Source organism: Panthera tigris, chromosome A1, assembly GCF_018350195.1.
Source record: "Panthera tigris isolate Pti1 chromosome A1, P.tigris_Pti1_mat1.1, whole genome shotgun sequence".
Lineage (NCBI taxonomy): Eukaryota > Metazoa > Chordata > Mammalia > Carnivora > Felidae > Panthera > Panthera tigris.
In genome coordinates this window covers 198,903,057-198,928,471 of record NC_056660.1, presented here as the reverse complement: position 1 = coordinate 198,928,471, position 25,415 = coordinate 198,903,057, and the positions used below count along the sequence as shown (strand labels likewise).

At 38.2% G+C, this 25,415-nt stretch overlaps 1 protein-coding gene across 1 annotated transcript in view; it reads left to right on the top strand.

Moving 5' to 3' along the window:
- Positions 1 to 25,415, top strand: part of ITGA2 (integrin subunit alpha 2) — a 109,015-nt gene that overhangs the window by 59,365 nt on the left and 24,235 nt on the right. Inside the window, exons 9-17 of the mRNA XM_015535079.2 lie at positions 78 to 243; positions 2,689 to 2,765; positions 4,500 to 4,638; positions 6,407 to 6,552; positions 8,162 to 8,305; positions 16,946 to 17,149; positions 17,815 to 17,951; positions 20,631 to 20,770; positions 24,567 to 24,718. Coding sequence (XP_015390565.1) covers positions 78 to 243; positions 2,689 to 2,765; positions 4,500 to 4,638; positions 6,407 to 6,552; positions 8,162 to 8,305; positions 16,946 to 17,149; positions 17,815 to 17,951; positions 20,631 to 20,770; positions 24,567 to 24,718 — 1,305 coding nt within the window. The remainder of the gene's footprint in view (positions 1 to 77; positions 244 to 2,688; positions 2,766 to 4,499; positions 4,639 to 6,406; positions 6,553 to 8,161; positions 8,306 to 16,945; positions 17,150 to 17,814; positions 17,952 to 20,630; positions 20,771 to 24,566; positions 24,719 to 25,415) is intronic.

Genomic DNA, 25,415 nt, shown 5'->3' with positions numbered 1-25,415 from the left:
ATATAATACTAGAAAGTATAAGGGGATAGTGGAGTACAGCTATAATGACCTTTTTTCTCTCTGTCTCTATTTTCAAGGTTCTTGGGTACTTAAACAGAAATGCCCTTGACACCAAAAATTTAATAAAAGAAATTAAAGCAATTGCCAGTATTCCAACAGAAAGATATTTTTTCAACGTGTCTGATGAAGCAGCTCTACTAGAAAAGGCTGGGACACTAGGAGAACAAATTTTTAGCATTGAAGGTAAAAGAACTCCATCTTTCAAAAACTTTTTTCGAGAATTCTTGATTTTATTACTGTATATTTACTCTAATAATGTTAACTTGTATACCTTATATGAAAGGACTCTGATGAATCAGTAAGAAAAGTAGACAACATGAATAAGTAGTTTATAGAAGATAAGATACAAATGGCTAGTAAACATAAGAAAATATTCCCAATTTCAGTAATTGTTTTAAAATATAAATTAAGTCAATGTTACTTTGTGCCTAAAAGATAACAACGATTAGTAATATATGATCTTGGAGATATTATGGGGAAGCAGAGAAGCTCATATACTATTGATAAGATTATAAATTGTATAGCTTTGGGGGGAGGGCAATTTAGTAATATCTATTATAATTGTAAATAGTTTTACAATTTTTTACACTGCATATTTTATAATCATAAGAAGTTTTGTCTTTCTATCCTATTATATAATTTCTGAAATTCTTGAATTTGTTTAAAACAAACATGTATACATTTAAGGTTAGAAAAGTATAGGGGTGCCGACTTTGGCTCGGGGCATGATCTCACGGTTCATGAGTTCGAGCCTTGCATCAGGTTCTGGGCTGTCAGCTCAGAGCCTGGAGCTTGCTTCGGATTCTGTGCCTCCCTCTCTCTCTCTGCCCCTCCCTCACTTGCACTGTGTCTCTCTCTGTCTCACAAAAACAAATAAAGGTTAAAAAAAATTTTTTTAAGTTAGAAAAGTATAGGGAAGATTTTTAATAGTTCAGATTTCAGGGAAATATGTTATTTACCAGATCTACAATAATTTACTTATATGGCCTTGGAAGGTCTAGTCGGTGTAGAAATACTCCATGTTTAAGAACTCACTGTTTGGAACACATTTCCCAGTTGGTAAAAAATCCCACATGATCCAAATTCTGGTTCCTGGTCATTAGTTCAAATAACTCTCAGCAGTAAAGAGCCTATTTTATTGAGCACCTGCTATAGATCAGGTATCTTTCAGAAGCTGGGTCCAGGGGGATTGTATAAATTAAGCATTAATTCCTGAGTCTTATCTTTATTTCCTGATTGTCCACTGGAGTCTTCTATCCAAAAAATATTATTGCTTCTTTAAACATCTGATGATACTTCTAAGCTGTTTAAATCAGCATCAAAATCCAAATCCAATGTGCTCTGAGATAATGTAAAATTATTTGGCTTCCTATGGTACAACTTACACTTGTTTGTGGTGGCATTGACATGAATAATCGCAATTCAACCTAAATGCCAATTAGAAATGATTTTGTGCCTTATCTGCTATTATGGATTTTGGGGAAGCACTGCGCTACTTTATTAAAAATTGTCTTGGGGCACCTGGCTGGCTCAGTCAGTGGAGCATGTGACTCCTGATCTTGGGGTTGTGATTTTGAGCCACATATTGGGAGTAGCAATTACTTAAAAATAAAATCTTAAAGAAAATGAATCTCTTCTCATCCTTTGTACATTATTACATCTTCTAAACAAGTGACTGTGTCATGTTATATATTATACATATTACTCTCTATGTCAAAGTGTTGGTCTAGGAACTTATTCCTTTTTGTGAAGATTAATGAAATGTAACCATTTTGACCATACCGAGTCCTACAGCTGTGGTGTCAGAGGCAGGCACATATGTAGAAGTAGGACAAACTTCCCAACTGGTAAAATTCCTACTCAGTCTTGAATCCTGGATCCTGAAACGTCACCCAAATATCCGTCTGTTTAGTCTTCATGACATGTCAGCTACCTGGCTCTTCCAACTGCATCTGAGATATGTGTACACTTATTAGTACCGATATTTTTTTTTTTTAATTTTTTTTAACCTTTATTTATTTTTGAGACAGAGAGAGACAGAGCATGAACGGGGGAGGGTCAGAGAGAGAGGGAGACACAGAATCTGAAACAGGCTCCAGGCTCTGAGCTGTCAGCACAGAGCCCGACGCGGGGCTCGAAATCACGGACCTCGAGATCTCACGGACCGCGAGATCACGACCTGAGCCGAAGTCGGCCGCTCAACCGACCGAGCCACCCAGGCGCCTCTAGTACCGATATTTAAAAGCTAAAAATTCAGTTAATTTCTTAGCTAGGAATAATAACTTTTTTTAAAAAAAGGCCATGACTTCAGTTTTTATCTTACCTCATCCCCTATATGGAGTGTTTTTGATATCAAGAACATCCTAAGCATACGAGTAAACGCATTAATGCATAATCAGGATTAAGACCAACTTCAAACACTATCTTGGAAGTATTGTGGGTTCCCATGTATGTTAGAATACTTCTTAGTGATTTCTCCATCCCAGAATATTTTTGAGTGACCATGAGAACATTGTGTGTGTGTGCATACGTGTGCATACGTTCACGTGCGTCTGTGTGTGCACGTGTGTTTGAAAATCTGATTTAAAATTTGACAGCAATATAATTCTCAAAATTACCTTTTTGCAGGTACTATTCAAGGAGGGGACAACTTCCAGATGGAAATGTCACAAGTGGGATTCAGCGCAGATTACTCTCCTCAAAAGGTGTGTAATCAGATAACTTCCAGCCATGCTGTCATTTGGCTCAACACTTCTGGGCACAGCGGCTTTATAGAGAGAGTGGAAAAAGGAGCCATGTAGTGAGCAAACGTTCAGCTTCTCAGTCATAGTTGTTTAGTTTCTTTGTGCTGCTGCTTTGTCAACTAAAAAGTGAAGGATAACAATGCCTTCTCTTCCGCGTTTCACAGGGAGTTTTTATGGAAAAAAAAAAAGAAAATGCTCCAAAGGACAAGCACTGTATTAATTCAAGGGATTGTCATTGCAGGAATTTCCTTTAAATCAATTAACTACCAGAAAAGTTTATTTAAAAAACACACACAAACTCTTGTTAGCACTGCCAGTGGTGAATTCTGAGTTGCCAGAGTATCTCTTTTCTAAGAGCAGAGACAGAAGATAGGTGAAAAAGTGAGGAGTTAGGAAACATGTGAGATGCAACATCTTCTTAGCTCAGAAAATCCATTCTTCCTTGTCATAAACATCCACTTCCTAGGGCCCTGGTTCCAACTCTGCTCAGGGTCCTGGTGGGATAGTAAAGGGGCCCAGATGTAGTGACACTGGAAAAGCCTAGGGAACAGTATGAACTCAGAGAATTTGATTGCCAGAAGCAAGGATCAGGAACGGCTTGGGGTTTTTTTCTCGAGAATACAAGGTGCTAACTTTTTCTGGATCACCAATCGTTAGAGATACTCACTCATAAAAGTTATGGGTTTTTCCCTCCGAAAAAAAAAAAATGTAAATGAACCCTCACACAGAGAATTTTGCACACACCTTCCTGAGATTTTTGTACACTTCCTGCAGTCCTTTCCTGCATCCCTGATTCAGAGTCCCACATTTATGACAGTCATTCTCTTCATTTCATGGTCTCTTGTCCTCAAAATGGGCACATCATTTTCCAACCTGCTGTATTTTTAATGGCTTATATTTTTCAATCCAAAATCCGTAACTTTGGTGTTTTCTACGATCTAAGATCAAAAACTGAAAAAAATAATAAATCCCATCCTGACAGCCCTGCCTTCTGTGATGATGTATCGCTTCTGACTGTTTGGGTGGATGTTGAGTCCCTCAGAGCAGCCTGTATTTCTTGTGGCTGTTCTCCACCAAGTAGACTGAATGTTATGGCCTAGTTACCTTTCATAGCTGAGCTATTTTCAAATAGATGGGATAGGATATAGATGATGGAGGAACATCTGAGAAGTGACCAAGAGGAAAGAGAAAGAATGTTGAAAATAGAATAGGTCAGAAGGGGGCCTGCCAGGATGATGTGCCTGGACAGCAGAAACGCCCCACCTCTCTTCCTCTGCCAGCTGCACTTCCTATTTTCTGAAGCATGCCCCACATCCGACCGTGAACTTTTCTTATGACTATGTGAGACAGGAGGCTCATTTCTGACTTCTTTCTAACAGCTCACACTGTTTGGCATTTGCAGATGGGGGCCTCTGAATGCAAATTGGAAGGTGGCTATGTGCTTCTCTTGTAGCATAGTAGAGATTTATCTATAGAATGTATCAAGGTAACATAGCCTCAGGGAAGACTTTTCTCCAGCACAAAATACATTAAAACAATTTGGGCATATATCAATTTGGACATACATTCATATACATTTTACTTTATCATCTTCTCCTTAAACCTAGACCATTTATTTCAATGTTTTGCCTCCCCTGCATTCTCGTGCCTTAAACATGGTTTATTTTCATGGTCTTCATTTTTCATTTATTTTAGGATATTCTGATGCTGGGTGCAGTAGGAGCTTATGGCTGGAGTGGTACCGTGGTCCAGCAGACATCTCGTGGACATATGATCTTTCCTAAACAAGCCTTTGACCAAATTCTGCAAGATAAAAATCACAGTTCATATTTAGGTAAGGCATAGCAGCATTTGACTCAGAAAATTTAAGCTCCCTTTTTTTAAACTAGCCCCTTGCTGGGGGGGCGCCTGGGTGGCTTAGTCGGTTAAGCATCCAACTTCAGCTCAGGTCATGACTTTGTGGTTTGTGAGTTCGAGCCCCACATTGGGCTCTGTGCCGATGGGCTCTAGCTCAGAGCCTAGAGCCTGCTTCAGCTTCTATCTCCCTTTCTCTCTGCCCCTCCTCTGCTCATGCTCTGTCTCTCTCTGTTTCTTAATAATAAATAAAGGTTAAAAACAATTTTAAAAAAACTAGCCCCTCTCTGAATTTCAAGATCCATTAAGCAAAGCCCTTGAAGTGTCATCTAATTATTATATTTATTACACATGTTTATGTTGCCTCTTTGCAAATCAGACCTTGGCTATAACTATTTAATGACATACTGTATTACACTTACTGATGTCTTCTGGCTATTCAAGCAGTAGTTATTCCTGGGAAGTGCTTGCGCTTCTCCCAAATGGAAATAGTTCCTAGAAGCCAATATAGTAAATGGGAGTCTTATATTAATTTAGAGTTCTTAGTCTTTTTGGTTCCTATAATAAGCAGCCACTGATTTTGAGTACCTACTATGGGACACTTCCTGAGCTGTCTATTCTATCTACATAAACATTTAAATCCTTCCCACAACCCTTTGAAGAAAGTATTATTATTCCCATTTTACCGTTGAGAGCCAATGAGGTTAATAACTTGCCCAAAGGCTAACAACTTAGCAAGCGGCAAATCCAGAATTTGAACCTGGGACTGTCTGACTCCATAGCCTATGTTCTGTCCACTGCATTCCATTACCTTTTAAATTCATGTAATTGTTCGTTCAAAAAATACTTGTTGAGTGCCAAGTTCATGAGGGGCTGATGGGACAACCCAGAATCTAGGGCCTGCTTTACAGGTAGGTGTCGCACCCGTGCAGAGCACACTTAGATCTGGGCATCGCCCTGAGGGAACACAGATCACACTGACTTCACCTTTGGCCCTCTGTCTTGTTCTCCCCTCTGGTGCACAGATGCTACCACTTAAAACAATTTTGTTAATGTTTATTCATTTTTTGAGAGAGAGAGAGAGAGAGAGAGAGAGGGAGTGCAAGCAGGGGAGGGGCAGAGTGAGAGGGAGACACAGAATCCGAAGCAGGCTCCAGGCTCCGAGCCATCAGCACAGAGCCTGACGCGGGGCTCGAACCCAAGAAATGTGAGATCATGACCTGAGGTGAAGTCAGATGCTTAACCGACTGAGCCCCCCCCAAGCGCCCCCCAGATGCCACCACTTTAGATAAGCAGCGGAGGGCCCTCTGGCACAGGTGGTACCACTCTAGACAACTAGCAGACATCCTGTGGTGGACACATGGTGCTGCTTTAGGTAACTACCCTGTGACCTCACCACCGTGCCCCTCCCTCCATAAAAACTGGAGATGAAGGCCTGAGTAGGGGTGGGGAATAGCTGCGTAGAAGAGTTGTGTAATGGCTTGGATCATCTGTCTGTCTGCACCCCACCTTCCCCCTGGCTGGGTAAGTTACCCCCAATAAAACTCTGTGTGAACGATATGGAGTGGCTTGCTTCATTTTTCAGTATCAAAATACCTCTCAGTCTGGAGGGTACATCACTGACCCTCCTCCACTTTCTAACACCTGCCTCCTAACAAAAAAAGGACCTCTGGTCATTGCTACTAACTTTGGGAGCCCATCTGCTGAGTTCTTCAATAGCACCTACTCTGCAAGTCCTTCTCTTCTAGGTTACTCTGTGGCTGCGATTTCTACCGGAAAAGACGTTCACTTTGTTGCTGGTGCTCCTCGGGCAAATTACACTGGCCAGATAGTGCTATACAGTGTTGACGAGAATGGCAATGTCACCGTTATTCAGGCTCACCGAGGTGACCAGGTAAAGTCCATTTTGTAGCAGATGAAATTAAATCGTGGGGTCAACTAGAGCAGATGAGGAGTGGGGAGTTGATAGAAAAGGAAACTAGCATTGAGTGCCTACCCTGTGGCTGCTTCTGTGACCTGTATTCACTTGAAGGTTCCTTAAATCTTCACAATACTGAGATCTGTCGCTTTCTAACAGGTGACTGGGCATTTACCTTCTTAAGGTCAAAGAGTTTTCATGGGGTTGTGCTGTCATTAAAACCCAGTCGTGTGTAGACTCAAAGCCTGTGCTGTTTGGTTATATCCAGCTGCATACTTTTGACTCCCTAAATTACTACTACATGTGTATTATTGGGTCCTAACCACAGCTTTGTTGGCAAGCTCTTGCGAGGAGTCAATGATCTGGAGGAAAAGTGAGAAGAAGGGAGCAGGATAGCGTTGTCAAGACTGGGCTACTATATCTGGGCCTGTCAAGGTGTCCTGTGGCTTTGATGTTTCTAAAATTAAAGCAACTCTCTTTTCCACCACTTTCTTCTCAACATGACAGTTTGATAGTCAGAACCTGTGATGACTCCCAGTCATGTCTGACTAGAACAAAGGCCAGCTGAATAGATTCCTATTTCCTCACCAAGCAGCTCTAACCCATGGGCTTGGCACATATTTGAAACAGGCAACCCTGATCTCTGACAACAAATTTTCCTTCCTGGAGTTAGAGAAACCAGATATTTAGTTTTCCCTTTTCTGGAATTAAGTGTGATCCTACTGTCTATGGATTTTCCAGGAGTAAGAGAACCTGAGTCTTTGACTTCCTTGACCACAAACCAGCTATGGCCACATACTTTGCTCTCTTTAATATTTTAAAGAACTGTGCTTTTATTGTGAGGAAAAACAATGACCGTGTTATAGGATGAATCCTTTCTTGTTCATTGCCAAATCCTTAAGAGGTATTCACATAGGCGTGCAATGAGCATTCGGATTCCCAGCCTCTCTTATTTCATTGTATCTCCACCTGCTCCCGTCCTGATGTATCTGAGAACTTGTCTCTTGTGCAAGATCATGCCACAGACACTTACATCACACATGCCTGCCCACTCTTCTCCACCTAGAAAATTCCTTGTTTTTTAAGATGCCGTTTATATAACACTTAATCTTTCTGAGCCTTCCTGACACCTGCACTCTGATCACACAGCATTTGGCCATTGCCTCTATTACAACCTACTTGACTGCACAGGCAGGCAAAGTCATTTGTTCCAACTCCCTATTCCCCCTCCTGCCTTTCTCTATGACACACATCACAAACCTCCTAAATGTTTCTCTTTTAAATGTGGTCTTTGACCCACCAGCACCAGAAACACCTGGGGTACTTATTTAACATACCATTTTCTAGATTGCACCCATTCAGAGTCTTTCTTGGTGATTTGTGTGCACACTAAGGTTTAAGAACCAAGTGTTACATCATGATACAACCTGAGAGAAGGGACTGTTATCTATCTTAATGTTTCTAGTAACTTACAGGGAGTAAGTGCTCTATTTCTGTTTGTTGAATGAGTAAACGAAAGTTCAGTATAACATTAAGAGTATATGAGTCATAGGAATCCTAAGGTTAATATGCTTTATCCTTACAGATTGGCTCCTATTTTGGTAGCGTGCTGTGTTCAGTTGATGTGAATAAAGACACCATTACAGATGTGCTCTTGGTGGGTGCACCGATGTACATGAATGACTTAAAGAAAGAGGAAGGAAGAGTCTACCTGTTTACTATCACAAAGGTAAAAAAAAAAAAAGTATTAAACTGATGCAGTTGAATTTGCTTTAATATTAATCTGCATTTTTGCAGAAGAATCAGTGAATGATCATTTTCTCTTTTTTAAGCTTATTTGTTTTGAGAGAGGAAGGGAGGGAGGGAGAGCATCCCAAGCAGGCTCTGCACAGCTTGATGCAGGGCTCAAACTCCAGAACCATGAGGTCATGACCTGAGCTGAAATCAAGAGTTGGACGCTTAGCTTCCTGACCCACCCAGGCGCCCCTTGAATTATCATTTTCATATGTAGTATAGTTTATATTTCATCATTTTGAGGATGTCACCATTAAAATTTTAAAAATCACATCAAAAAGCATAACCTGTAGAGAAAGAGCTACATGTAGAGTGCACTGCCATTTTCCATGAGGGGTCTTTGAATCTACACTGTACAAATGAAGTCCTTATATAAATGCACATCATTTTTGAAATGTATGTACATGCACACACAAATGTCTGTGTATTTCCTAAGTATCTCATTCAATTATTCTTCTTTACTGTGAAGAGATCATAATAACAGAACTATCCTGTTCACATTTTACAGTGAAAAAGTCAAATTGTACCAGGCACTTTGCAAACTTTCATATAATCCTGGATGTTTTCTGCATTAGTCAAATTCTGTTGCTTAGTGTCGCAGTTAGGTATGCGTATACCCAGCTCTTGGAATTTTTAGTCCTTGCACATAAAACTTAGCATACACTAACTGGACTATGCTCTCTAAGTCCATGCCCAGAAGTATAATGAACTCGGAACTGAAAAGAAAACCAAAATTAAAGGCACAAGTTGACCTAAAAAATTAGAGAAAGGATGGAAAAAAGAGAAGCTGATGTTAATATAATAAATATTATGCTTTGCTTTTGTGATAGTTTGTCCTACCTTACTTATTTAAATTAATGTAAACATTAGCTCTCAGAAGCAATTAAAACAGTTCTAAAGCATTTAAAGATGTGTAATTGAATATTCAATAAGGGAGGGGCAAATATAATTGTTTAAAAATTTAACAAAACCCTAGTTTCTTAAATGTTTCTTGTCAAATATTCTGAATTATCATTGTTGAAGATGAGAAGATCTCATAATACTTTGTCAATCTTCATAACAAAGTGATTTCATTCTTGATTTCAAAATCTGGAAAAAAAAAACCTATCTTTTTCAAGAAAAAAAATTTTAGGCAGACTTATTTTTTTTTATAATGTGACATTAACAATCTCATTTTCTTTTCCTTTTTTTTTTCTGAGTATAGTTGACACACCATGTTACATTAGTTTCAGGTATATAACAAAGTGATCTGACAAGTTTACATGTCCCATCCCGCTATGTTCATCACAAATGTAGCTACCATCTGTCCTTTTACATTATAATATCAATCACTATATTCCTTATGCTGTGACTTTTATTCCTGTGATTTATTCATTACATAACTGGAAGCCTGTATCTCCCTCTCCCTTTCACCTATTTTGCCCAACCCTACCCCCTGCCCCTCTGGCAACCACCAGTTTGTTCTTTGTATTTATGGGTCTGATTCTGCTTTTTATTTATTCATTTACTTTTTTTTTTTTTAGATTCCACTTATGAGTGGAATCATATGGTATTTGTCTTTCTCTGACTTATTTCACTTAGCATAATACCCTCCAGTTCCATTCATGTTATCTCAAATGGCACGATCTCCTCCTTTTTTATGGTTGTGTAATACTCACACATATGTGGACACATTTTCTTTATTCATTTGTCTATTGATGGATACTTAAGTTGTTCCCATATCTTGGCTGTTGTAAATAATGCTGCAATAAATATAGGAGTGCATATATCTTTTCAAGTAAGTCTTTGCTTTCTTTGGGCAAATATCCAATAGTGGAATTATTGAACCATATGGTATTTCTATTTTTAATTTTTTGAGGAAACTGCACACTGTTTTCCACAGTGGCTACACCAATTTACCATACTACCAACCAGTGCACAAGGGCGCTCCTTTTTCTCCACATCCTTGCAAACACTTGTTGTTTCTTGTCATTTTTATTTTAGCCATTCTAACTGATGTCAGTTGATATCTCATTGTGGTTTTTATTTGCATTTCCCTGATGATGAGTGAGGTTGAGCATCTTGTCATGAGTCAGCCATCTATGTTTTCTTTGGGAAAATGTTTATTCAGGTTCTCTGTCCATTTTTTAATTGGATTGTTTGGGTTTTTTTGGTGTTGTAGAAGTTCTTTATATATTTTGACTATTAATCCTTTATTGGATCTTTCATTTGTAGATATCTTCTCCCATTCGGTAGGTTGTTTTTTTGTTTTGTCAATGATTTCCTTTGCTGTGCAGAAGCCTTTTTATTTTTGGTGTAGTCTCAATAGTTTATTTTTGCATTTGTTTTCCTTGCCTCAGGAGACGTACCTAGAAAAATGTTGCTATTGCTGACATCAGAGAAATTACTGCCTGTGTCGTCCTCCATGATTTTTATGGTTTCAGGTCTCACATTTAGGTATTTAATCCATTTTGAGTTTATTTTTGTGTACAGTGTAAGAAAATTGTCCAGTTTCATTCTTTAACATGTAGCTGTCCAGTTTTCCTAGTACTGCTGTCTTTCCCCCACAGTCTCTTCTTGCCTCCTTTTTCATAGATTAATTGACCATATAATTGTGGGTTTATTTCTGGAGTCTCTAACCTGTTCCATTGATCTGTGTGTCTATTTCTGTGCCAGTACCATACTGTTTTTATTGCTATGGTTTTGTAGTATATCTTGAAACCTGGAATTGTGATGTCTCCAGCTTCATTCTTAAGATTGCTTTGGCTATTCAGGGTCTTCTGTAGTTCTATACACATTTTAGTATTATTTGTTCTAGTTTGTGAGAAATGCTGTTGGTATTTTGATAGGGATTGCATTCAGTGCGTAGATTGCTTTGGGTGGTATGGACATTTTAACAATATTAATATGAGCATGATGGAATGTGTTTCCATTGGTTCGTGTTGTGTTTAGTTTCTTTCATCAGTGCTTTATACTGATTGGAGTATATGTCTTTCACCTCTTTGGTTAAGTTAATTCCTAGATATTTTATTTCTGGTGCAGTTGTAAACGACATTTTAATGTCTTTCTGCAGCTTCATTGTTAGTATATAGAAATGCTACTGATTTCTGGGTATTAATTTTTCATCCTGCCACTTTACTGAATTTATTGCTCCCAGTAGTTTTTTGGTGTAGTCTTTAGGATTTTCTCTATATAGTATCATGTTGTCTGCATATAGTGACAATTTAATTTCTTCTTTACACCCATAGATGCCTCTTATTTCTTTTTTGGTCTGACTGATGTGGCTAGGACTTCTAGTATTATATTGAATAAAAATGTTGAGAGTGAACATCCTTATCCTGTTCCTGACCTTAGAGGGGAAAACTCTGTTTTTCACCATTGAGTATGATATTATTGTGGGTTTTTCATATATGGCCTTTATGATGTTGAAGTGTCTTCCCTCTAACTCCACTTAGAGTTTTTATCTTGAATTGATGTTGAATCTTGTCACATGCTTTTTCTGCATCTGTTGAGATGACCATGATTTTTATTCTTCATTTTGTTGGTGTGGTTTATGACATTGATTGATTTGTAAATATTGAACCATCCTTGCATTCCTGTAATAAATCATACCTGATTGTAGTGAATGGTCTTTTTAATGTATTGTTGCTAATTCGCTAATATGTTTCTGAGGACTTTCGCATCTATGTTCATCAGGAATATTAGCCTATAGTTTTATTTTTGTGGGGTCTTTGTCTGGTTTTGGTATCAGGGTAATACTGGCCTTGTAGAATTTATTTGGAAGCTTTCCTTCCTTTTCCATTGTTTGGAATAGTTTGAGGAGAATAGGTATTAACTCTTTGTTAAGTGGCTGGTAGAATTACCCTGTGAATCCATCTGGTCCTGGATTTTTTTATTTTTTGGTATTTTTTTGACCAGTTCAGTTTTGTTACTTATAATGGGTCTGTTCATATTTTCTTTTTCTCCCTGGTTCAGTTTTGAAATATTGTACGTTTCTAGGAATTTACCAATTTCCTCTAGGTTGCCTAGTTTGTAGGTCTATAATTTTTTATAATCCTTTATATTTTTGTGGTGTCAGTTGTTACTTTCTCTCATTTCTTATTTGGGTCCTTTTTTTTTTCTTGATGAATCTGGCTAAAGGTTTGTCAATTTTGGTTACCATTTTAAAGAACCAACTCAGTTTATTTATTTATTTTTTTGCCTATGCCATTTATTTCTTCTCTGATTTTTATTATTTCTTTTCTTCTCACCTTTTGTTTTTGTTTGTTCTTCTTTCTCTAGTTCCTTTAGTGTAAGGTTATATTGTTTGTTTGAGCTTTTTCTGATTTCTTGACACAGGTCTATATCACTGTATACTTCCCTCTTGGAGCTGCTTTTGCTGCATCCCAAAGAATTTGGACCATTGTGTTTTTATTTTCAGTCATCCCCATGTTTTTTTTTTCTCTGCTTTATTGACCCATTGGTTTTTTGGTATCATGTTGCGTAGTGTCCATGTGTTTTTTTCCAGTTTTTTTTTTCTTGTGATTTATTTTAGTTTCATACTATTGTGATCAGAAAAGATGCATGGTATGATTTCAATCTTCTTAAATTTATTGAGGCTTGTTTTATGGCCTAACATGTGATTTATTCTACAGAATCTTCCATGTGCACTTGAAAATAATGTGTATTCTGTCGTTTGGGGTTGGAATGTTCTGTATATATCTGTTATGTGCATTTAGTCCAATGTGACATTCAAAGACACTGTCCTTATTGTTTTTTTCTGTCTGGATGATCTATCCATTGATGTAAGTGGGATATTAAAGTCCCCTACTATTATTGTATTACCATCCATTTCTCTCTTTTTATCCATTTATATTTGCTTTATATATTTGGGTGCTCCAGTTTTGGGTGTGTAGATATTTACAATTGTTGTATCCTCTTGTTGGATTGATCCTTTAATTATTATGGAATGCCTTGTCTCTTATTATGGTCGTTTTTTTTGTTTTTGTTTTTGTTTTTTTTTTTTTTTTGAAGCCTATTTTGTCTGATATTGTATTGCTACCTGGCTTTTTTTTTTTTCACTTCCACTTGCATGGTGAATATTTTTTCTATCCTTTCATTTTCAGTCTGAATGTGTCTTTAGGTCTGAGGTGAATCTCTTATAGGCAGCATATAGATGAGTCTTGTTTGTTTGTTTGCTTTTGTTTTGTTTATTCACTCTGTCACCCTATGTCTTTTGGCTGGAGTATTTAGGTCATTTACATTTAAAGTGATTATTGACAGGTATGTACTTTTTGCCATTTTTAAATTTTTCTGGTTGTTTTATTGTTCTCCTTTTTTCTTCCCATTCTCTTTGTGATTGGTGAGTTTCTATAGCGTTAGCTTTCTTTTTCTGTATGTATGATAAGTTTTGGGTTTGTGGTTACCATAACATCATAAGTAGATAGCAGTCTGCATTAATTTGATGGTCATTTAAGTTCATACACATTCCAAAGGGGGAAGGGAAAACCTTTTTCTTTTTCCCCTTCTCTTCCCTTTTTACTCCCTTCTCCACATTCTATGTATATGTTGTCATATTGTACAGCTTTTTATTCACTATTTTCTTAGGCCTAATTATGGCCATTTCTTTTCCACTTAAAGAAGTACCTTTAATATTTCTTGTAAGGCTGGTATACTGGTGGTGAACTCCCATTATCTTTCATTTGTCTGGGAAACTCTTTGTATGTCCTTCAAATCTGAATGATAATCCTGCCTAGTAGATTATTCTTGGTGGCAGGTTTTTTCCTTTCAGCACTTTGAATATATCATACCACTCCCTTCTGGCCTGCAAAGTTTCTGCTGAAAAAATAAGCTGAGAGTCTTATAGATTTTTCCCTTCTAAGTAACTTCTTGTTTCTCTGTTGCTGCTTTTAAGATTGTCTCTTTATCTGTAACCTTTTGACATTTCAATTATTATATGCCATGGTGTGGACCTCCTTGGGTTCATCTTGTTTGGAACTTGTTGTGGACTTGGATGTCTATTTCCTTCCCTAGGTTAAGGAAGTTTTCAGTTTTTATTTCTTCAAATAAGTTTTCTATACACTTCTCCCTTCTCCTTCTCCTTCTCCTCCCCCTCCCCCTCCCCCTCCCCCTCCCCCTCCCCCTCCCCCTCCCCCTCCCCCTCCCTATAATATGAATGTTTGCTTGATGTTGTCCACAAGCTCTCTTAATCTATCATGATTTTAAAAATTCCTTTTTCTTTTTGCTGTTCAACTTGTATGCTCTCCATTACCCTGTCATCCAGGTTGCTGGTATATTCTGCATCTTCTAATAAACAGTTGATTCCCTCTAGTGTGTTTTTATTTCAGTTATTATATTCTTCAACTCTGGCTCTTTTTAATATTTTCCATGTCTTCATTGAAAGTCGCACTGAGATCTTCCACGTTTTTTTCCAGCCCAGTATCTTCACAATCATTAAATTCTTTATCCACCATGTCGCTTATCTGTTTCATTTTGTTCTTTTTCTATGGTTTTTCCTTCTTTCTTTTGGAATGTATTCCTCTGTCTCTGCATTTTGCTTGACTTTGTTTCTGAGGATTAGGGAGAATGGCTGTTGCTCCTGAACTTGAAGGATGGTGAATGGTACTTGTGTATGGTGTCCGCTTGTGCAGACTGTGTGTGCTTGGTGATTTTTGCTGGCTGGCTGGAGCTGGACAGTATATGCTAGTTACTCTTTTAAACTTTAAAAAATTAAAAATAAAAACTTGGTTTTTTAATTAAATTTAAAACAAAAACAAAGGGAGCCCTAAAATTCCACAGCTTATTTTCTGTGTCCTGGTACCACAGAAGCTGGTGTGGGCTTGCAGACCCTGGGTTTGCTGAGTGGCAACATCCCTGTGATGAGCAGACCTGCCATTTATAGTGTTGAGACCATGGGGCACCTGGGTGGCTCAGTTGGTTATGTGTCTGACTTCGGTCTAGGTCACGATTTCAGCATTCCCAAGTATGAGCCCCACGTTGGGCTCTGTGCTGACAGCTCAGAGCCTGGAGCCTACTCCGGATTCTGTGCCCCTTCTCTTTCTCTACCCCTCCCCAACTCGGGCACATGCACTCTCAGTCTTGCTGTCAAAAATAAATAAACATTAAAAAAATTTTTTTCATAGTATTTAGAGCTGCCTGTTATGGCATCTGAACCCACTAATTAGGGTGTTTGGACCCTGCTCCAGTCTGTGCTTCTAAGATAGAAGGGAAGAGAGTGTCGCTACCACTCCTTGGCCCTTTTAAAACTGCCTCCACCATGTGGCAGAGTTCTAGTGTTGTCTATTTTATATGCTGATTGCTTTTATTCTTCTTTTTAATTTTATTTAAATCCAAGTTAGTTAACATATAATATAATGTTTCAGGAGTAGAATTTAGTGATTCATCTCTTACATATAACACCCAGTGCTCATCCCAACAAGTGCCCTCCTTACTACCCATCACCCATTTAGACATTCCCCCACCCACCTCCCCTCCAGCAACCTTCAGCTTGTTCTCTGTAGTTAAGAGTCTCTTATGGTTTGCCTTCCTCTCTATTCTTACCTTGTTTTTCCTTCCCTTCCCCTATGTTAATCTGTTTTGTTTGTTAAATTCTACAAATGAATGGAATCATATGGTATTTGTCTTTCTGCCTGACTTATTTTGCTTAGGATAATACATTCTAGTTCCATCCACGGTGTTGCAAAGGCAAGATTTCATTCTTTTTGATCAGAGTAATATTCCATTATACATATACATATACATGTATACATATTATACATATACAGGTACATGTACATATACGTGTCTATGTATATACACACACACACACACACACACACACACACATGCACACCACATCTTCTATGCTAATTGCTCTTGTAAACTGTGGCTTATTTTCTGTGCCAAGAATAGAGGAATCTGTTCCTGGTCGCTCAGTACTATGCATTCCCACTGCATCAGTTTCCCTTTGTTACTGTGCTCCCATCTCTCTTGTTGTTCTCTTGCCATTTTTTCTGTCTTTGGTTGTTCAGTAACTGTTCAGTCAGCCCTCAGTTCTTTTTCAGGAGGAATTATCCTTTTAATAGGTGTAATTTGGTATGTTCCATGGAGGAAGTGAGTTCAGGGTTGCCACCTTGGACCAGAACCTAACTGTCTCATTTTTGACTTCCTATCCCATTATAGTTATGCCACTCTTCAATAATTCTTAAGTAAAGGTCTAAATTAAGATACTGTGTTTTTTTGTGTCTCCACCTTAATTTTATTTAAGATACTAGTATATTTTCATCAGCAAATTTTAAATCAAAAGGTTTGGAAACAGGTGAAGAGTCTAATGTTTAGGGGAAAAGGATCCAAAGGTATGGATAGTTTTATGTAGGTTGTACAGTCACTGTAAAGAGAATTCCCTCCTTTCACTTTGGTCTATGAGCACATATCCTATGAATTTACTTGCTAGAATTCTTAGGTATGATTCTCATCATAAGTAGAGGATTTTGAAATCTAGATTCAAAATTGTCTACTTTTAACAGTTTAAAAATTGGTTTGGGCATCACTTGCTGTGAATTGTAATGATAAAAATTATAAGGTTTTGCTTTAATCATCCCCTTTTCCCCTTTCCAAGGGCATTTTGAATTGGCACCAATTTCTTGAAGGCCCTAAGGGTGTTGAAAATGCTCGGTTTGGTTCAGCGATTGCAGCTCTTTCAGATATCAACATGGATGGTTTTAATGATGTAATAGTTGGTTCACCTTTGGAAAATCAGAACTCTGGAGCTGTGTACATCTACAATGGTCACGAGGGCACCATTCGCATGAAGTATTCCCAGGTAATCCGTGAGTTCCATGGTGATGTATTGACATGTGAGTATCATCCTGTGAGAGCTAGGGACTAACCATGCAGACAATCCAATTTATAACACTTATTTTAGAACTTTATTCATTCATCAAACAACTATTTAGTGAACCTGTTCTAGGTTCTGGAGATACTATAAAGAACAGGACAGATAAAATTCTGCTCTTCGTGGATCTTACGTTTTTGTCAAGACTAGGGGACAATAAATGAGATAAAGTGATTCAGATCATCATAAATGATAGGGAATTTTTAAAAAAAATTTTTTTAAGTTCAGGTATGGGAATTATCAGATACTCTAAAGGGTGACCAAGAGGACCTCATTGATCAGGCAACTTTCCAGTGAAGTCCTGAAGGAAGTGGGCTAAGAGAGCAGTCACAACCTTCAAATCCCACTCAGTCCACTCATCTCCTTCTGCTTTGTGATTTTTATGTTAAAAGATTCATGCTGGTTCTTTGACGTGGCTGCAAGAATGATCAACCGATGAGAAAGGCTGTGATTGAAAAACGAATGAAATTTTGTGGAGAATAAAACAACCTGAGAAGTGGCTATATAGACAATCTAACAGTGCTGTATAAAAGCTCCTTTTTTCTACTTCAGTTGTTGTGCATTATAAGTTCATGCCAAACTTGCTCTTTCAGAAAATCTTGGGATCTGATGGAGCCTTTAGGAGCCATCTCCAGTACTTTGGGAGATCTTTGGATGGCTACAGTGATTTAAATGGGGATTCCATCACTGATGTGTCCATTGGTGCCTTTGGACAAGTGGTTCAGCTCTGGTGAGTCCATGGAGAGCCAGACACAAACTAGCTAACTAAAAAATGACCTGCTAAGTACAGCAGCAGATAGCTGTGCAGGAATTGTGGAAATACCACATGCATTATAAAAGACTCTAGGACATTTACGGATCATAGTTTATATAAAGGAAGAAATGTGTTTTTCCTCGTGGGAGAAAAAAAAAATTTGCTTAATGTTGCCATCAAGTGCCTCTTCTCTATATGGTGAGCAGAAAAAGTACATAGAAAAGACAAAGGCTTTGAAATGGTATCCAAGATATTACTGAATATTATCTTTCAAATAGCCTTACCTCAGCTCACAGAAAGGAAACCTCATGAGAATGCCCTAAAAAATACTGAACATTCGGACCACACAAGTAAAGTGTAATTTCTCATGTGGTTATGAAGTAACTTTCAAAATTATTAGTCATAAACAAGAAGCCATTATTTAGGTTTAGCTGACCTCCCATTGACCTCGGTAGGAGTTGAAGAGCAGGGAGGAACAATAAGGGATTCCAGGGCTATGTGATTCAAGGACAAAAATAAATATATGGGGTTGGCCAGGGATTGGAATCAGAAGGAAATTAAGAATTTGATCAAGAGTCCTCCTCAAAAATATATTTCATTCATTCGTTTGTCTCTGTTGAAAAATGTGCTTTAAAAGTCCAAATACTTCAAGAACAGAAAAACATCACATATCTATGTGTTGTTTCAGAGTCTTATTGAACTATTTACAATATTTCACTTGTGCTTTTAAAAGACGAAGTGCATTATTTTGAGTGCATCATCTTAATGAAAACTTAATGTGGGGAAAAAACTCCTGGATGATATCTAAGACTGAAAAATTTTAAAACATATTTACTGAATAAAATCAGTTAAGAGTAGTGTACTACTAGAGAAACACAAGGTATGATTACATAGTTAGGTGACTTATTTTTTAAAAATTTTATAAGAAATAATGTTTCAGTGAACATCACCCTAGAGCCATCTTGGTGGGCTTCATCCTTGGTAGCCTGGATTATTACTACCCTATGACACTCCTTTTTTTTTTTTTTTTTTAAGATTATATTGTTTAAGTAATCTCTACACCCAAAGTGAGATTCGCACCCACAACCCTGAGATGAAGAGTTGTACACTCCACCAGTGAGCCAGCCAGATACCCTGACACTCCCTTTTAATGTAGTCAGTGAGGACCAAAGTTTTTTCTTTGAAGGTGGATTTGATTCTTCAAAAAAGTCAAGATACATGGAGTCAGATCAATTTATTGAAATGATTAGTCAAGCTAGGTTCATGCCATTTTGTGGTCACATTCTTTTTTTTTTTTTTTAATTTTTTAAATACTTTGTTTTAAGTTTATTTATTTTGAAAGAGAGAGAGAGAGAGAATGAATCCCAAGCAGGCCCCATGCTATCAGTGTGGAACCTGATATGGGGCTCAAACCCACAAACGATCAGATTATGACCTGAGCCAAAACTAAGAGTTAGACGCTTAATTAAATGGGCCACCCAGGTGCCTCTCTGGTCACATTCTTACAAGGTGCTGAGACTAGATTTTCTGGGTAACTTCCTGAGAATAATTTGAAATGATTTTGTAAACCTTGTTTTTTAAATCAGTGGCACCATCTACACTGGGATAAAAGATTGACTTAAAGAAAGAGATTGACTTACAGAAAACATTCACACAGACATTTTAGATCTTGTAGGTCTGAGGACACATTGGATTTGCCATTGGATGTTTTATGACTGCTTACTAGGGGGCCTTATAGGTACCTGATTAATGAAACAGTTTTTGAATTGACTCAAGTCCTTCAGGTGGTTCCTGAAATTTAAAAAAAAAAATGTTTTCTGCATCTTCTTGTATTTTTCAAAACAATGAAGTTACTCATTATGCTTGCTACTTTGTAAATACTGGAGCGTGTACACAAAGAGTCATTATGATGAAGTTGACAATTTTACTGGCAGAGGAACTAGGAGACCATGGGTTCTAATTTCTTACTTGCTAACTGTTAGTAAAGTGAGAAGTTACCAAATGTTTTCTCTTTTGTTTCAGACTTTTTCACCAATAAAAGGGAGACAATATTTGTTCTATTTCACAGTACTGTTACAGGAGCAAATGAGGCCATGTGTATGGCAAACCCCTTCAGATATCTAAAGGGCTGTGCCAGAGTCAGAAATGTGTAGCACCCTGCCCGAGAGATGCCTCCGCCACTTTCTGGTGTCACGCTAGTTGCCACCATCATGGTCATAAGCCACACATCCAAGAATCGGTGGCAACTATTAAGGGAGGCGATAGGGAGACCCTCCTCAGCCCTGCCACCCCCACCTTGCCACCCGCTCTGTCCCCTCCATTTGTGGGAAGAGGAAACATCACTGCTTCCAGCTGGCAAAACACAACAGGGACCGTGACTTTGGAAATTTATTTGCAAAGAGGTTGCAGACTCACGTCCTGCACTCATGCATGCATTAAACAAATACTAAATGTGGATTGGGCTGGCAATACGGTCACAAAACACAAAAGACATTATCCCTAGATGCTATTTTAGGGCTTTCAAATATGAAATACCACTAAAGTGCTTAGATCATGCAGAGAATGATTAGATAATGCTGGCCCTGGGTCCTCTAGGTAAAGGTTATAACGTGTGCACTTGGCAGGAAAATATCTGTTTCCGTTTATGTCTTTCAGGTCACAGAGTATCGCTGATGTATCTGTGAATGCTTCCTTCACGCCAGAAAAAATTACTTTGTTCAACAAGAATGCTGACATAAAACTCAAACTCTGTTTCAGTGCAAAGTTTAGACCTACTAAGCAAAACAGTCAAGTGGGTGAGTTGGCCTGAAATAATCTGTGTGGAGATAGGTGTGCTTGTAGAGTTTTAGTCCCGAATGTCACCTATACTTTGGATTTAAGGCCAAAAGAAATAAGGGTCTTGCAGACATTTCAGTTGCCACTCCTTTGAGGTATCTGAGCATGGTTAATTAAACATGGAAGTTTTGATTAGATCTTCCCTTCACTGTCTCGAGAAGATAACATTCTGCCACAGAAAGTTACTATCTCCATGATCTAGTCCCAGGCTTGCTCAGCTCTATCCTTCAAGTTTCTTTTACCCACTGGTTCCTCACCCCAAACCTTGGGCACACACACATGATGCTGGTATACACCCATATTAGTATGCTGTGTGTCAGCTGTGACATGGCCTAGATACGAAGCGTTCAGTACAGGTACCAAATATTCCTATTCTTTTTTTTTTTAATTTTTTTTTTAATGTTTTATTTAGTTTTGAGACAGAGAGAGACAGAGCATGAGCAGGGGAGGGGCAGAGAGAGAGGGAGACACAGAATCTGAAACAGGCTCCAGGCTCTGAGCTGTCAGCACAGAGCCCGATGCGGGGCTCGAACTCACGGACCGCGAGATCATGACCTGAGCCGAAGTCGGACGCTCAACCGACTGAGTCACCCAGGCGCCCCCCAAATATTCCTATTCTTGAGAAATTAATATATGTCAAATAATGAGAGAGAAGATATAAACCAGTATGTAGTTTGTGCCCAGTGTTTTAAATGCTCTAATGCAGAGAAGTGAATAAAACTCTGATATGTGACCTGTCAGAAGGCGAGAATGAGGAAAATTGGACAAACTGTCATCTCTCTCTTGGACCAGCCAAGTCCTCTTCCAGAACTTGGCCGAGTCCTTTCTAACCACTGCCCCTCACGTTCATCTCTCCTGCTCCAGCACCCACAGAGCATAGCAATTGATTTAGCACTCGATCAAACACTGCCTTCTTTCATTTGCTGCTTTTTCATGGGTTCTAATCCTCCTTCCTTCAGAGTCTGGCTCTACACTTCAGGCACCTGCAGTTCCTACAAGTGTTTCATTAAGTGGTTAGGAAACCAACTTAACCTGCCTCTAATATTTTCAGCCTTTGTCATGATTCATACCAAGAAATACATAGGTTAAAAACACAAAGCAGAAGTTGGATTCCCATCCTGGCATGTCTTCCATAGTTTCCTACTTTTTGTATCTATCTGGCATTTTTCCTTTCAGGTACTCAAATGCTGACCCAATGTTGGGTAGCACATCTCACAGACCTGCCCTGGAGCAGGTCCATTTGAGTAGCCATGATAGTTGAGTCAAAAACCATTCCGGTACAAACGCTAAGTGGCTAGATGTAATGTACCGCATGGTGACTATAGCTAACAATACTGTACTGTGTTGTACATTTGAAGATTGCTAAGAGAGCAGATTTAAACATTTCTCTCTCTCTCTCTCTCTCTCTCTCTCTCTCTCTCTCTCTCTCTCTCTCTCAGACACACACACACACACACACACAGAATTGGCACTGTGTGGGGATGATCTGTTAATGAACATTATTGTAATCATTTGCCAATAGTTACATATACAAAATAACTGCACTCTACAACTAAAACTCAGTACATCTCCCTTACATCTCAATAAAAACTGTGTGGGGGGGAGGGGGACATTAAGTGGCTAGTCTGCTTAAAACATGAATTTGGGAAATATATTAGTTGGCAGAAATAGCTGGCTGGTTAGCTCTCCTGGCCTGAAAGCATGGATTTGCCTCCTATATCTTCCACTTTTTGATGGGGCTTCACTCGTCTGTTACCAGACACTTGAAAGCAGACTTCAAGAATGTCCTTCCCTTCAACTTGCTCTTTCTTCCCATTGGGTACCTTTTCCTTGATGTCTTCAGATCCACACAGACAAGCCAGTTGTGATCATTTGTCACTTAATTGCTTGGCAATAAGAGTATGTAAGACCTGAATCCCATCTTCACGACTTTGAAAACTAAACCTGTAAAGCATATGGTCTTTGTTATTTACTGTGTCAGATGCTCACTCCATTTTAAAAGTTAACAACATAAAAAAAATTAATGCCCATCAGACTATACCTTTTTACCAGACTACTTGAAAAAAAAAAAAAAAAGAAATCATATGATCATGTATACTAACTTTGTCCTAGCTATGTTCCCCTCCCTGGCATTATTTTTCTTTGTATTATTTTCACCACTTAGTTTTAGTTCATTTGATTCACTTCTATTTTATCTATCTTTGTGAATTTCACTAAGTTCTTGGAGCAAGAAAAACTATACATCTCTAATAGGTATTTTAAATGTAACCTGTGGAATTAATGTTTTTGGGAAGTCTATTCAATCTTTAAAATATTGAAAATCATAAGATAGAGTAAGCCCAGATAAGGCAGCTGATGCTTTGAATAATATCAGGTTTTCTTTCTCAATTTTGGATAGCTTTAGTTGAAGTCTCTGATACTTTGTGTATTGGCAACTGACATCAGTTTTTATTGCATTTTTTTTCATTTTCATTTCCCTGGGTTAGTAGTATTATCTCTGTTTTATAGATGAGGAAATGGAGTTTCAAAGAGGTTACACAAATTGCCTAAAGTCCTAGAGCTCATAAATGGTGGAATTAGAATTCAAACCAAGTCCGTCGGATTCCAAACTTATTCCTGCAGAGTTGTATGCCTTCCCTGAACTAAGCATCGAGAGTGTTCCCTCAGAGTATCTCAGTTAACGCTCAAATTAGTTAATCTTCACAACTGCATGGAAACTGAAAGAATGAATTCTGATTTAAAAATTACCCCAGTTTGGGGTGCCTGCGTGGCTCAGTCGGTTAAGTGTCCAACTTCAGCTCAGGTCATGATCTCAGAGTTTGTGAGTTTGAGTCCCGTGGTGGGCTCTGTGCTGACAGCTCAGAGCCCGGAGCCTGCTTCGTTTTTTAAAAAATTTTTTAATGTTTATTCATTTTTGAGAGACAGAGAGCATGAGCAAGGGAGGGGCAGAGAGAAAGGGAGACACAGAATCTGAAGCAGGCTCTGGGTTCTGAGCTGTCAGCACAGAGCCCAACGCGGGACTCAAACCCATGAACCGTGAGATCATGACCTGAGCTGAAGCTGGACGCTCAACCGACTAAGCCACCCAGGCACCCCAACCTTGAGCCTGCTTCAGATTCTCTGTCTCCCTCTCTGTCTCTGCCCCTCCCTTGCTCACACTGTGTGTGTGTGTGTGTGTGTGTGTGTGTGTGTGTGTGTGTCTCAAAAATAAATAAAAACATTAAAAATTTTTTTTAATTACTGCAGTTTTATTTCTGACCATGCCCTAGCTGTTGTGAACAGAGCTCGTTTATTTTACCTCTTTTACTGTGTTTATTACCTGAAAAATGAGATGATAATATCCACTTTCTGGGATTATAGTAAAACTTGTATAAGATAACATACAAGAATGTGTTCAATTGTAGGTACTCGGTAGCTATTTCTTTCTTTGACATATCACCATGTTAGGGGTGATGAAACCAAGGCTTGAGAAGTGAGTAATTTGACCAAATTCATTCAGTAGATTTCCTCGGGCAAGTCTACTTTTCTCCCCACTGCTTCAAGCCACGCTTCTTTGAATCACTCTCTCTGTATCCACAGTCACCTACGTCACACCAGAGTGTGAATTACAAATGTCTGCAGTTCACAATCCATCAATGTAAAGACTGTTTTTATATTTTCTTGAAGTCCTTGACTTCACCTAGTAAGATACAATTAGGGATGGTTTTTCTGTAAAAGTTTATTTGTATTAACATTTCTTTGTGATTTTTATCCTAGCCATTATATACAACATCACAATTGACGCAGACCTATATTCATCCAGAGTAACCTCCAGGGGGTTATTTAAAGAAAATAATGAAAGATACCTGCAGAAGAATATGATAGTAAGTCAAACACAGAGTTGCTCTGAGTACATCATCCACATACAGGTAAGGTCTCCGTCATCTCTGTCACCTCCTTTCCTCTTAGAGACTAATGAATGGTCCAAGTCTAAAAATGAAGCTTACAAGTTAGAAAATGGTTGCCCTTCTACTTAATGCTTTTCTTGTCTAATTTCATGAGCAGGAAATCCTATTATCTTTATGCTAATATATGGTCACATTCTATTAATATGTTAATAGCATAGAAATATTTGGAATTACAACCAAAAGGCTAAAAAATAAGATTGTTAAATCGAAGACAGTGCTTTCTTAAATGTTTACCAGGGAGAGCTTTTAGTAGATAGTAAATTTTATTTTAGCATTTTCCTATAAGGGAAAAATTTTATTTTAAGCTGCTGAAATGAACAATGCCAATTTTGATTTCCACTATTGGGTTTAAATTAATATAGGACAAGAATGGTAGATTATGAGGTAAAAATTATTCTAATCTTATGCCACAGTTACTACAGGTCACATGAATTTTGAAAATCTCACAAGTAGGAAAAATTCTCGGGAAAATTTTCCACAGGAAACTTATTTTATAAATTATATGAATATTTCCCCCTAGAAACCATGTAATGGTCTTTGAAAGTGTGATTTCCTCAGGAAATCAGTTTTAAAAGAACTTCTTAAGAATTTTCCTAGAATATGGTTCTCAGCATTTAAAATGTATAAGAATTGCCAAAAAAAAAGTTTATAAAATGCA